Source organism: Cynocephalus volans, chromosome 3 (assembly GCF_027409185.1).
Source record: "Cynocephalus volans isolate mCynVol1 chromosome 3, mCynVol1.pri, whole genome shotgun sequence".
NCBI classification, from domain to species: domain Eukaryota; kingdom Metazoa; phylum Chordata; class Mammalia; order Dermoptera; family Cynocephalidae; genus Cynocephalus; species Cynocephalus volans.
The window spans coordinates 61,312,256-61,327,404 of NC_084462.1; the positions used below are offsets into that span (position 1 = coordinate 61,312,256).

General features: G+C 34.5%; 1 protein-coding gene across 5 annotated transcripts in view; it reads right to left on the reverse strand.

Moving 5' to 3' along the window:
• Nucleotides 1–1,765: 1,765 nt before the first annotated feature.
• The window catches only part of ZFAND6 (zinc finger AN1-type containing 6), a 71,601-nt gene continuing 58,217 nt past the window's right edge, over nt 1,766–15,149 (reverse strand). For all 5 annotated transcript variants that reach the window (XM_063089897.1, XM_063089893.1, XM_063089896.1 and 2 more), the window contains 3 exons: nt 14,508–14,608; nt 5,012–5,125; nt 1,766–2,681 (listed from right to left, as the gene is read on the reverse strand). In XM_063089897.1, the coding sequence (XP_062945967.1) occupies nt 2,533–2,681; nt 5,012–5,125; nt 14,508–14,608 (364 nt within the window). In that variant the 3' untranslated portion in view covers nt 1,766–2,532. The remainder of the gene's footprint in view (nt 2,682–5,011; nt 5,126–14,507; nt 14,609–15,149) is intronic.

A 15,149-nucleotide genomic window follows, 5' to 3' on the forward strand; every position in this document is an offset into this window, starting at 1 on the left:
TCTATTCCATTGGGAAATCTGTCCCTTAATAACATGCTATTTTAATTATTATTATTATTATTTTTTTTTTGTCTTTTTCGTGACCGGTACTCAGCCAGTGAGTGCACCGGCCATTCCTATATAGGATCCGAACCCGTGGCGGGAGTGTCGCTGTGCTCCCAGCGAGTGCGCCACGGGCTCGGCCCTTAACACTTCTTCACAGTGAGTCCTGACATGTGGCAGTGCAAGTCCCTACCTCCCTGCTCTTTTCTGGTATGTCCAAGCCCTTTGCTCTTTCACCTTTACTTTAGAATCACCTACAGTTCTATGAAAAAACCTGGTGGGATTTTGATTGGAATTACTTTGAATCTAGAGGTATAGATGGAGACAAATGACATCTTCATGATTTTGTCTTCCTATCCATGAACATGTCCCTCTATTTACTGAGGTCTTATCTCAAGATTTTAGAAGTTTTTTTGAAGAGATCTTCAATATATATTGTAAATTTCCTAAGTAATTGGTATTCTAACATCTGGTCTTCTGGTTCTCTAGTTGACTGGTGTAAAGAAATGCAACTGACTTCTGAAAAAAAAGTTATATCCGGCTACCTAACTAAACCCTATTATTTCTAGTAATTTATCTTTAGATTTGTTTGGGTTTTCTATAAAAACAATCATATAATATGCAAATAATGAGTGTTTCCTTTCTTCTTATGACTTTGTCTTGTCTTGCTCTACTGGCTAGTATCATCAACACAACAATTTTGAGTACAAGCAGTGATAGTGGGCAGCCATCCTTTGTTTCTGACTTTAAAAAGGAATGTTACCTCTTTTTGGTGGATGCTTGCTTTTATTCGGTAAATTTTACATAGAAACTATCAGCTTAAGGAAATTCTTATCTTGTCCTAATTTATCAAGAGTTTTTTAAGAATCATGAATGGGGGTTAAATCCTATTAAATAATACTTCATATGAATTTATTAAGATAGCCATATGGTTTACTCTCATTTTAATCTGTTAATATGATAAATTTATAGATTTTAATATTAAAACATCCTTAAATACATAAAGAGAACATGTAAGTAAAGTAATAAGTAAACAATTTTAAACCTAGAAATTTGCATCGTAAAATACTGCTTTTATCTATTTTATATATTATTTTATGTTTAAAAATGAGTGGCTGCCAGTTAAGTTTGGAAACCATAATACAAACTAACTGTTTGAAGTTCTTTCTATTCCACAATTCTCCAAGTGCCCTGCTGTTTGAATTATACTTTCAATTTCTCTAATCCTACCACAAAAAGAAGCTTCTATTAGATGCTAATTCAATGTGACAGAGTGCGGAACAGAGAATCAGACAAGATCTAGAAAACAGACATCTAAGTGACAGAAAGTTCTTGGCTTTGAAGAAATGCTGAGGTCTTTAACTCACAGGAATGTAAGATTAAAATTTGTCATCACAAGATCAGTCATAAATAGATGTGAGACAAACAACAGTAGTACTCTTACAAAATTAGGAAAGTAGAGAACTACTCATAGAAGTAGATAGTAGAATAATGGTTAGCAGAGGCCAGGAGAGGAGAAGGGGTAGACTGACGAGTATAAACTACACTATCTGCCCTAAGTGAATCACTGTGCAGTAAGTATATGCACATACTGAAACAACACACTGCACCCCACAAATATGTACAAGTAAATGTTAAAATTCAAAATAGTTAAAGTTAAAAAAATTAAAAAAAAAAAAAAAAACTGCCAGAAAAAATTAAGAGAAAAAGCAATACAAGAGAGCATTTTGATTTTCCTTTTTATTTAATCAAAGACTGGTGGATAAACATAAATACAGCACAATTACTTCAGATCATTCTTCATATTGTATACATACAGACCAATGAACGTAATCTGAAAGAAATCTGTAGTCAGCAATGAAATGCATACAGCTTTTTCTTCCTTTGCTCAAAAAAATTTTAAAGCACACAAACTTATAATCTCATCAGCACACACTCTCCTGTGACAAATGATTCAGACATAAATAGTGGGTGCAAAGAAACTATATGCTAACATATGTATAACCTTTGTTAATGAAAAAACAGAAGCAGCCATAATGATCAAGATACATTCAGTTACTTATAACTAGTTGTGCCCTAAAGGGCATTATCAAAAGAGAAATCGTGCTGCAGAGAAAAGCTATATATACATACACAATGAGAAAATAAACTGCAAGATTAATGCATGCATGTTTAATACTGGAAAAATCACAGCCCTCCAAAATTTCTCCGTGTTTGTTATAAAAGCCCTCTGCACTCAACTAAAATTAAAATGATCTTAAAAGGATAATACTTGTAAAGTTTAAGTCTTTTCAGCCACAGAAACTGCAATGGAAATAAATGTTCAGAGTCATTTTCAAAACAAAACAAAAATCTATTCTTCTGATGACATGCATGATTAAAAGGTCTATGCAAGATACATTGATCTACATTCCCAATGACTAGGAAAAAAAACCTCAAGTCAATTTTTAGTTTGCAGATGATCAAAGGATTTTGTATTCCAGCAGGAGTTCAAATCTTCTGGATCTTTTCACCAACAACTACTGGATTTTCTTTTCTGATTTTCTCAGCAGCATCAGCTTTGTAATTGTAAGAGCAATTGTGTACATCTGAGTAACGGTGTACACCACAGTAAACATTTCCACACCGGCATTCAAACCCTGAAAACGGATTTATACACATATGTGAGTTGGATAGAAAGGCAAAATATTAAGTTCTTTGGCATAATTAATGCTAAAACAGCATTATGTATTTCAGGCAGCAATCTAAAGAATCACTCCAAATAAACAGTTTCACGAACTGCATCCTCAAACTTTACTACCTGATAGCTTCATTTCTTGTTTATATCTACAAATACAGTTTTGTCCTACAGCAAGGTTAACCACTTCTCAAGCTCAAGTTTCTTTACCAGTGATGTGGCTACAATTACTTCCTATCAAAAACATGGTTGCTAAATTGAGAATTTGAAACATTTTTCAAGTCCAAATATTACAGTGGGTAAATAAGCTGTGTCAGAAGGCAATCTTTAAATTTATTCAAGAAAAATCAAATAAAACCTCTCAAAGAACTGTTAACAACTAACAGTATCCACATTGACTTTCCTCTGTTAACCTCCACTAGAGATATGAACTGTACTTCAGCTGAGAGATTAAGAGCATGGGATCTAGAGTTAGGTTGCCTAAGTATGAAACTACTTACTAACACAGGCAAATTACTTAGCCTCTTTGAGCCTCAGTTTACGCATCTATAATTTTGGAATAAATTATTGTAAGAATTAAATGAAGAATGTATTAAGTACTTAACATATAGTAAGCACACAATACATGCTATTTAATTTTAGGGAAATGCCCAAAGAGCTGAAGGCAAAATAGAGATGTAAGGGATGTGGATAGTCTTTATATAATATTGGTCCTGCTTCCTAAGTTAGGATTTTAAGGTATGATGGAATTATTGAAAATGGAGCATAGGAATCAATATTTTAAACACCGACATTTAATGTTAACTTCCTTTACCACATTTTTTACTTCAAAAACATATTCTAAGGGCCAGCCCATGGCTCACTTGGGAGAGTGTGGTGCTGATAACACCAAGGCCATGGGTTCGGATCCCTATATAGGGATGGCCAGTTGGCTCACTTCAGAGAGCGTGGTGCTGACAACACCAATTCAAGGGTTAAGATCCCCTTACCGGTCATCTTTTAAAAAAACAAAAAACAAAAACAAAACATATTTTGTAACTTTATAATAATGAATGAAAAACAAAGCAAATAATAACACTAGATTAGACTGACAGATCAGACAAAATGAAAATTACTAAATCTCAACCTTCCAATCAAATATGGTACAAATAAGCATATGATACAAATGATAAAAATATGTATATTTTAAAATGTCTTATTTGTTCATGTTTCTATTCTTTAAATAAACATACATTTGCCAAGGTATGAACCAGTCTGAAACATCTTTGTTATCAAGCTTTAATCTCCTCTCTTATCTCCAACGCATTCCTTAGCCAGAAGTAGTTTTCCTAAGCACAATTTTGCTCAAAATCTTACCTACACTTCTCTGTCCATATGTCAAATTTTTATACAAAGTATTCAGCACAATGCCTGGCCCACGTGGTGAACAATAAATGGTAACTATTTATAGCTGCAACTGCTTTCCACCAATTAATCACAGTACAAATCTTCAGCCTTCTCCCTCTACTCCTGTATGACTGCAGCATGCAAACCCTTCTTCATATATTCTGTGCTGTAGCTGCATTCCCCAATTCATGATCCCTGAACATGCCCTATTCTTTCTCTGGGCTTTTGTTCAAGCTATTCTTTCTGCCTGAAATGCCCCTATTTCCATCACTTTTAAGTCCTACTCATTGTTCAGGATGCAGCTGAAACACTCTGCCTTCAAAGTACTTTCCTTGCTGGGCTTCTACTCCACCTATTACATAAATCTAGGTACTCCTGTCCCTGAATTCTCAGAGCAACCTGACTGCAATTACGTACTTTCTCTGCTAAATATTTTTTTCTCCCTCTCTTAATAACAATACCATCTGACAACTATGGTATAGCAGCCAATGTATATTGATTACTTATTGTGTGGCAGTACCGGGGCTAACTGCTTATATGTCATAACTCACCAAACCCACACACCTGTGATTAGCCCCATTTCACATATGAGAAGTACATCACAGCTCAAGTCTTTTAAAATATTCTCTCCTTGAAGGCAGGAGCTACACCTTTGCCCTTTCACAGCACCTGGCACACTGATCTTACTTGTCTAATACTCTCAAATTCAGCTGAAATGAATTTTTAAAAGAAAAGCTTTTCATTTCACTTTTAGGAATATAATTAAAGCTGTTTTTATTTATGAAAATTCAGAAGCTGAAATATATCCATTATTAGCCTTCACAGGAACAGAAACAATCTTAACTGAAGTCAATAATAGTAAGCCAATATGATCTTAATTTTAAACCATTTGATTTAGACCCTTACCAGTAAGTCCCACTTTCTTTCTGCACATGAAACAGCGGTTCTTTTTTTGTTTTGGTTTTTCAAGAGACTTGCTTTGCTCTTCAGGTGGCTGCTGTGCTGTATCTAATACTGAAGCTGGCAAAAAATAGGAAGGTGGTAAAATTTAATTATTCAGTAACATTTTGATATTTGGGTGGCTGTTGTGCCCCACCCTACCCTCACAGATCTCTTATTTAGAGGATAACTGGGGGATTTATTTATTAGCATGAAAAGATGTTCACATTAAATTACAGAGTTCTTTATAAAATATGATCTCCTTTGTGTTAAATGTATATATACTTGTATATACCCATGCAGAAAATAATCTAGAATACACAACTGACATGTCAAAATGACTACAGAAGTTGCGTTATAGATTTTTTTAATATTTAAACTGTATTTTCTAATCTTTCTAATAATTACATATTTGACCAATAAAAGGCATACACACAAATACTACATGGGTATTCTAAGGAAGTAAGAAAGAAAATAGCCATATGCAACCTTCTTAATATTGTTCAGGGTCAAAACTATGCTGATTTCTCAGAGAATAAGAAAAAAAGGGAGAAATCAAGATTCTAAGGAATACTAAGTATATTTAAAGTTCCCAATGTTTCACATAAAAGCATTTAAATGTTAGGAATAAGATACATTGATGCAAAGGAGCTTTAAAATGTTATTATTAAAATAGGAAATTGATAGATTTATGTACTGAATCCAAAGCCAAATGTACCAAGATTGGGGTCAAATTACTGCTCCTAAATCCTAATGTGCCCCCTTCTCCCTTGTTACTAATCACCCTGGCCCTCCTGAATGCTGTTACTAGAGTCCAAGTCTATAACATGAACTTGAACAAATGACATCTTGCTCTAAAACAAGTGAGTGACTTGTCAACGGATCAAGTTCTTAACCTCTCCAGTTTTACGACTAACTAGTCAGTTGCTCCACCAATCTTTACCAGGAATATGCCATGTACCTCTGCTCACACCTTTTACAACCTATTCAAAAGGGTTTCCCTTTTTCCTCATTTAATCTAGGTCCCTTCTTCAATGACAAGATCAAACATGCCTTCCTCATCTCAGTTCTCTGCTGCTTCTCACTGATTACCCTTAACACCCTTACCGAATACTGGGCACTTCACATGAGCCTGCTTTCAATCCATGCTGCACACACTGCATCCAATCATCTGCCTTAAAAGAAATCTAATAATCCAATGTTTACAATTCTTTGATGGCTCCCTACTACCCCCCAGGATAAAGCCTAGAGGTCCCTCATGATTCTCTTCATCCCTCTTTCTCTAGCCTCATCTCTCACTATTTCTCAACAATACTTCATCCATCAGCAATACTAAAGTACTTGCAGTTTCCCTGAATATACTGAACTCTCTCACCTCTGGATTTTCCATGAAGAATACTCTTTCCATGCCCTTGTCCCTCTCTTTACTTGGTTAACTCCAATTTGTCTTTCATGTTTAAGTTTATATAATCAATTCTTACTCTACTACCTCCTCTACAACCTTGGAAAGGGAAATCCTACAATGTGCTTGACAGGAATTTTCACACTGTAATAACTGTTTGACAATCTGGCTTAAATGTGAATTCTGTGAGGGCAGGAACCTGTCCTATTCATCCCTGTTACAAATGCCTATCCTAGTGCCCACTACCACATAGCAGGTACTCAATAGATAAATATCTGTTGAATTGAATTATCGAATTACTTACCTATTGTATTTATATGCCCTTTTTCCCCAACTACACTGTAAGCCCATTGAGGAGAGGGATGGTTTGAATCTCCAGCACCTCTCACAGTGAACTACATGTAGTAGATGCTCAAAACATTTGCTGTAATGAAGTCTTACCTGCTTATGTTAACACATTATCTCATATTTTAACAAAGTATGACAAAAGGCAAAACATCACAAACAAACAAGTAAATATGCACTAATGAAGAATTCTACAGCATGATTATTCCACCTAGACATGCTGAAGCTAGACAGGAGACAGTTCTAGTAACATAAACATTTTATTTTTGAAACAGAAAAATCCCTAGAATATAAGATCCATGAGGGGAGAGGCTGAATATCATGTTTACTGCTTTATCCCCAGGCCCTCAAACAATATCAGATATGATATGGCTATGTGTATAAGAGCTCAAAAATAGTTCAGCCTGAAATCAGAAACGAACATATTATATCTATTGTTTTTGAAATCTAAGCTGTAATATCTAACCTGTTTTCCAAAAACAGTCTGATATTCAAATAAATTCATATAGATAATACTTTAATAGTAGTAACACTATCACTAGATTATATATATATATATATACACACACACATATTTTAACAAAACTAATTTAACTATTGAAACAAACTTTGAGTGTTATCTGGAAATGAAGAAAAGTGAAAAATCACTAATCTGCTATGCATACTTCAACAAAGACATTTCACAATATTAACTCTAAAGACCTGTCTAAGGCAAACTTTCTTTTTAACTGAGGCAAATATACAAACTTTAAAGTAAAGGATCAGTAGGCTATCTAAAAACTTATAAGTTGGGGCTCAAATATGGGACCAATAAATGTCAATTATATCCCCATGAGACTAAGGCAACCTCAGCTTACCTGAAACTAGTGGCTGATGGCCTGAATTTAAACAGTCGCCAAATGAATTCATGGGCAAGGTGATATAGCACTCTATAAGTCTATGATTCCCAGAAATTGCCCTGTTCCCTCAGTGTATATGTGAGATTTAAGACCAAAGAATGCCTTACCAAATTCTAGTTATATAAAAGGAAACAGTTCAATCTTTAAAAGGGCCATACAGTGGCCTAAAGGTGAAAGGACCATAATCTTATTAAACCTAAAGCAAGATAAGGACAGTTTCCTCAGAACTAGGTAGTTTTTCATACAGGAAACAGAGATTGCCTGCTTGTTAATTATTAAGAATAGGTGAATGCCTATGCTGCATTCACTGGTCCTAAAGGCCTATTTAGGAGGTCTATGTGATGGCACTTTATGCTGTCAAATAATCTGAACAGCAGTTGGTAACTTAATTTTTAATGGAAATCCCAACTCGACAAAGTCTACTGGTTACTACTAAGATACTTCAAAAAGCACCAGGCAGGCAAAATTAGTTTAACTACCCACATGGAGGATCACATTCAAGAGGAACAAGGCCCTCTGCTCTGGGTCCTGTAAAAAAAAAAAAAAAAGAAAAAAGAAAAAAGTGCACAAATATAACAGTAAGTACATAAAACTATTTAGTACTAATGTCTGTTTGGGGCATATTCATACACATGGTGAAAAACAAAATTGAACATAAGATGAAATTAATAGGTCACCCTCAAACATTATCTTAATATATCTAATTGGTCTTGACAGTAGATATGATATCAATGTAACATAATATATATCCTTTCCTTAAACAGTAGTGATAAGACTCCTCATTCAAGAATTAGGCTAAGCATTTTGAGGTTGGTGACTATTTCTGCTCACTTCTGTATACCCAGTGATGATGCAGAGCGAGTGCTCAATAGACACTTGTCAAATGAATGCATACTTTTACAAAGAACGATTGGGATAAAACTAATTTCCTCTCTCTGGACCTCATTTTCTTACATGCAAAATGAGGGCGTGGACCGAATGAACTTTAGCCTATTCCTAGCTCAAAGACTCTACAAAATGAGAAGATTTTAAATATCCAAGAGAAAAACATAGTTGTATTAGTAGCAGCATCTAAAAGAAATGAGTCGGGCCGGCCCGTGGCTCACTCGGGAGAGTGCGGTGCTGATAACACCAAGGCCCTGGGTTCGGATCCCATATACAGATGGCTGGTTTCGCTCACTGGCTGAGCGTGGTGCTGACAACACCAAGTCAAGGGTTAAGATCCCCTTACCGGTCATCTTTAATAAATAAATAAATAAATAAATAAATAAATAAATAAATAAATAAATAAAAGAAATGAGTCATATTTAATTACATATTTTCCAGCAGCCACATTAAAAAATGAAAACAGGTAAAATTAATATATTATCATTTCAAAATGTAATCAGTATTAAGAGTATTAATTACATATTTTACATTTTGGATGGGTATTAAATCTTCCAAAGCCAATGTATACGTTACACTTACAGTGTAACCAGCACATAAATATGTACTAAAAATCTCATTTTGGACTAGCTACATTTCAAGGGCTCAATAGCCACATGAGGCAATTTGTCACCATACTGGGGACAAAGCAGCTATATAAATGACATCAGTTTCTGTTAACGGCTACCTGGGGGTAAACAAGTGTTACAATAATCTTCCTAAAACACAACTTTGTGTCATCTTAAAAAAACAAAACAAAAAGGAAAAAACCTTCAAAATGACTCTCCTCACTGATTAGAACCAAATACTAGAGTACTTCAAAAAGTTCATGGAAAAATAGAATTCAAAGATAATCAAAGATAATAGGAATCTTTCCATGAACTTTTTGAAGTACCCTCATTGCTTAGTGATTTTCCATTATTTGGTTCCAAACAATCTTTCCAGGTTTAGTTCCAATATATACTTGTCTGAACTGGTCACTTCAGCAACTGGTCTTCTCACTGTTTCCCAAGTCTTGTGTTTTCCTACCTGAATGCTTTTGTTCTCACAATTTTTCCTCCAGTAGGAGCCCTCTTCATTGTCTTTCTTTTGGGGGCGTGATGGTAGAGGATGTAATTCACACATCATAAAATTTATTCACCATTTTAAGTGTACAATTCACCCTTTTAATATATTCACAAGGTTGTGAAATCATCGCCATTATCTAAATGGAGAATATTTTAGTCACTCTAAAGCAAAACCCCATACCCATTAGCAGTCACTCCCCATCTCCTGGCAATGGCTAATCTTTCTGTATGTATGAACTGGCTTATTCTAGACATTCCATATAAATGGAATCATACAATATGTGGCTTTTTGTATCCGCTTCTTTCATTTAGCACAATGTTTTCAAGGTTCATCCATGCTGTGGCATGTATCAAAATTTTCTTCTTTTTTGTGGCTGAATAGTATTCCAGTGCATGGATTTTCCACAGTCTGTTTAACCAATCATTTGCTGATGGTCACCTGCGTTGTTTCCATTTGTTGGCTATTATGAATAATGTTGTTATGAACATCTGTGTACAAGTTTTTGTATGGACACCTGTTTTCAGTTCTTTTGGGAATTAAGATTAAAATTGCTAGGTCATATGGTAATTCCATTTTTTAACGTTTTGAGGAACTGCCAGACTGTTTTTCCAAAGTGTCTATACCATTTTACATTCCTACCATCAATGTACAAGGGTTCCAACTTCTAAATCTTTGATAACACTTGTTATTGATTATATCCATCCTAGTGGACGTGAAGTAGTATCTCATCACGGTTTTGAACTGTATTTCCTTAATGACTAATGATGTTGAGTGTCTTTCCATGTGCTTATTGGCAACCTGTATATCTTCTTTGGAGAAATTGATGTAGTTCAATTTATTTTTTCTTTATTTGCTGTGCTTCAGGTGTGATAGGTAAGAAACTGCTGCCTAATCCAATGTCACAAAAATTTACACCTATTTTCTTTTAAGAGTTTCATAAGTTTAGCTCTTACACTTATTTAGGTCTTTGTATATGTTAAGAGGCAGAGGTCCAGTTCATTCTTTTGAATGTGGATATGAGGTTGTCCCAGTATATTCCAGTTGTTGAAAAGATTATTTCTTTCCCAGTCAATGACCTTGGCACCCTTGCTGAAAATCAACTGCCCATAAATATATTTCTGGACTCTCACTTCTATTCTACTATATGATCTCGTGCTCATACTACACAGTCTCAATTATAATAGCTTGTATTGAATTTTGAAATTGAGAATTGTTAGTCTTCCAACTTTGTTGTTCTTTTTCAAGATTGTTTTGGCTATTCTCACCCACTCTTCAAAGATGTAATCCCTGATTTTTTAACCCATACAGCTTTCCTAAATTAGTCCAAAGGGATTGTTCCCCTCTGACTGCTCTGAACAAATGATTTGACAATTCAACTTTGTATGGAGTCAGGAACTCTCACAGTTGGAAAGACTCTGATAATTCTAGTTCATCCTGCCACCAAGTACAGCATTTCCCTGTACATTTTTCCTACAATAACAGCTGTCCTAAAATGCTTCAGTGATGTAGAGCTTACCACCTTAACACAGATTTCATTCTACTGTTGGAAAGCTTCAAAATTCTCTTATTCTGTGTCTCCTATAACTCTCAAATCACTTTGGCATTATATAGAATAAAAATACCCTTTGTAGTTTACAAAGATTATTTCACCTCCATTATCTCAATAACTTTTAATACCCTATAAGGTGAACAGGGTTATTATTCTCCTTTAAAAGGAATAAAAATAAGGCTCAGAAAAGTTAAGTGAGTTTATAGTCAAGCTACAAAGACAGTACTCCTGAATCTAAATTCCACATTCTTTTTACTATGACCCAAGATCTGAGGGATTAAGAAGTTAACCAAAGGATATTGTTCAACAAGGCAGCCAATCAAGTATGATAGTTTAGAGTACACCGCAATTGTTAAAAGTATTTTTTTAAAGCTAGTATTTGTGAACTGGAAATAAGATTAACATTCCTAAGTGAGGTACGGCTATTTTTTAAAATTAAAAAGCATAATCAAATTGGAAACATACTACATTATGCTAAAATTCTTAGTTAAACATGAGAAAAAATTCTTCAGAGCCATGAGGCCAAAATGAAAACAGTACCATTCACCTGGTGGCATCCTAACCTAATTATAAGCAGAATACCTGCAGAGAAAAGCTGTTGGGAAAACTCTAATAAAAAGCGTTAGGAAATGTTGGCTTAGGCACACATCTGTTACTCATATACCCTCTTCCATCTGGGATGGTCTTCCTATCTAAATGAATTTCTCTTGAGGAAAAGAAGAAAAGATAAGAAAATTTCCCTTGAGGGAAGCACATTCTTCCCTTGAAGGAAGAAAACAGATACTGGGGCAGCTTGCCAAACCAGTTGATCCTACCCTGGGAACTGAGGGGGGCGGCTAGATGTGTCAACAGGAACACACACATCCACATCCAAGTCCAACAAGTACAACTGTCTAGTGGAAAGAATACTGGCCTCGAGTCAGGTGACTAGGTTCCAGTTCTAACTCAAATGACCATATAACTGAGTCAAAGAGACTTTTTCTTTTTATCTCTTTTCATCCATCTATTAAATAGATTTTTAAGTCTCTGAATTTGTTCTTATCAAACAGGGAAATCATAAATGCATGCATGTGTATATGTGTGTCAATGATGGGTCTTCAAAAAGTTCATGGAAAGATTTGCATTATCTTTTAACTCCATTTTTCCACAAACTTTTTGAAGTACTCTCATGTATGTACATATACACATACACATACAATTTGTGTGTTTGTAATAAAAGAAGATATTCTTAATTCAACAATGTAAGTTAAAACATTTTTTGAAACTAGGCTGTTAAGAGATTTTACATATTGAAAATGAACGCTCTTTTAAACTCAGACGAAACTTATACCTGATTTGTCAAAGATTCTGCAATGCTGAAATTATGAGTGCAAAGTTTTTTAAAGGTACTTAAAAGTTAATACTGGTTGAACCTAAAAATTATTCAAGTCATACATTAAAAAAGGAGTCTATAAATTTTTAAAACCCTCTACAATTTCTCCTAATATGGCAGCATGACCACCTTTTGAATTAATATACTCAGGCCTATGTGGAGAAAACTATATTGTTCTCCATATGCCACAAATGGTATAAAAGCACTTATTATGATAGCTCACCCACCCACAACCTTTATTCTTTTGCCAGACTTGTACATTTGCTATTGTATCCTTAAACTTATCTTTACACACTTTTTCACTGCCAGCATTCTACAATTTTTCTATCATTAGGGATAAATAACATCATGATTAGCAAGCCTGTTTTCTTCTTTCCTAATGTATCTCTCTCTCTCTCAAAACTGCTATGCAATCCTTGCTTCTAGAAATTCTCTTTTGGCATCTATGGCCTGAAACTAACCAGGATCTAGATGATTTCTTCCCCTGTTTTCTTTGCCGGCTCATCCTCCTGCTTGCTCTTTTGTTTTGAAACTCTAATTTTTCAACCTATGCCAAGGACTTCCAAATCTAAGGCATAATACTGATCACTCCACACATTTAAATGCTACTACCTACCTATAACCTCCAAATCAGCTCTTTCAATTTTGAAATTTGATCACTTCCAACTCACTATAGCTAAAATTTGTTTAACTACGTTACCTTTCTCAGCCCCCCTGTTGGAAGCAACCACACCAATGCCATTATGATAAAACTGAAAGTTTTGACACCCACCTTGTCTTATTTCCCATGTCCAGTAGATAACTGAATCTTAAGGTTTTTTCTATTTCTGTTTTTAAAATAGCCCTCATCTCTGCCCTTCCTTAAATTTTTCTATTTATCTAAAAAATAAAAATTGTTCACATAATATTTAAGAATTTATAATATGCTAAGAGGACTAGAATATTTATGCCGGTCACATGGTACAGTCTCTTACTATATAACAAAATCTACACAAATAGACAAATTATGTCAAGCACTTGTTTGGCATGAAATCAAAGCAAGGGGAATTAGCTAGCTTACCTAAATTTAAAATTTAGTAAAATTAAACTAAGACTGCCACATGTATCTGTCACCACCATATGAACAGCACGTACAATGGAAAGTTTCACTGGTCAGGGCATCTTCTCTCCTTAAATCATTCCATAGACAGAATACACATTGGTCATCCTTGGGCTTGGCTTTCCAGAGTATCATTCCTCGATTAACACATTGTTTCCACACACTGGTAGAATGCCAGTATAATTAAGTAAGCAAAGACTATTTAACATTCTCCTAAGTGGCTACCTCTGCACTCTCTCTCTCCACTAAGAAAGCCCTCATACAAATTTTCAAGTCTTTCTAGATTACTTTAATCCACATAACGGAGATATAAAGAGCATAGGCAAGAATGTGAGATACCATGCTGTAAACACAAGTAACTGAATATGACTACTGCACTTTAAGTCACAGATGGGGAAACAGGAGTGACTGCCAGCCAATTTGTACACAGTCTCTCAGATAATTGAGTCAAAAGACCAGAGAAATGGATTCCCCTCATACCAGCAGCCCCCGTTTGCTTGGAGAGGAAATAGTTTTTAAATTAAACCAGATAAAATAATAAATGATAACAGTATAACACTGTCACATGTTCACTGAATTATATTTTTCAATAAAAGACAAATTTTGAATTTTCCATGTTTATGCAGATGATATAATTATATGTAAGTGGGAACTCGCTACCAACATTTCAGTTAATTAAGTACTTAAGGATATAAATTATTATTTTAAGCAGCCATTTTTTGATACACGTGTTTAAGATAGTATCTGGCCTACAATACTCAAATGTTAAATAAATGACAAAATACATGCTAGTTCATATGCAAACCTTGCAGATCATCTGTTTCAGGTACTGCTTTGTCCACAGATGTACTGTCCACTTGGGAAGATGCTACAGATTCTGATAAAAGTGACTGATTTGATACAGGGCTAGAAAAGCAAAAATATTTTGATTTTAAAAGATGATCTCCACACATAAATATTAACTAATGTGATATAATAACTAAGGGTTCAACATGTCTAGGTAGATCATTAAGATAAGAACACAGAAATATTTCTTTTATAACTCACACATAATCACAGAGCTTGGAAAGTAGTGACAATCTGGACGAGAAGTTTACTGCTTGAAAACAAAAAAAGAGTGTGTGTCCTTTGTGTATTTCAAGCACCACATGAATTTACTAAATGAAAACTAGTATAAAGATGTGTTCAGATAAAAATGTGTTTAAGGAATCCTCATGCAAAGATGTAAATGATATTCTGGCCTAGTAGAACTGAATATCTCCTATAACAAAATGGAAAAAGGAACTATAGTGTAGAAACTTGATATATTGGTTCCTAATAGTAGAATAAAAATGAAACAAACATTGCTATATGCAGGCTTCTAAAAAATGTGACTTCAAAGTTAAAAAGAAAAATATATTGATACAAACAAATATGAATACTACATCATGATATTAAACAAAGAGAA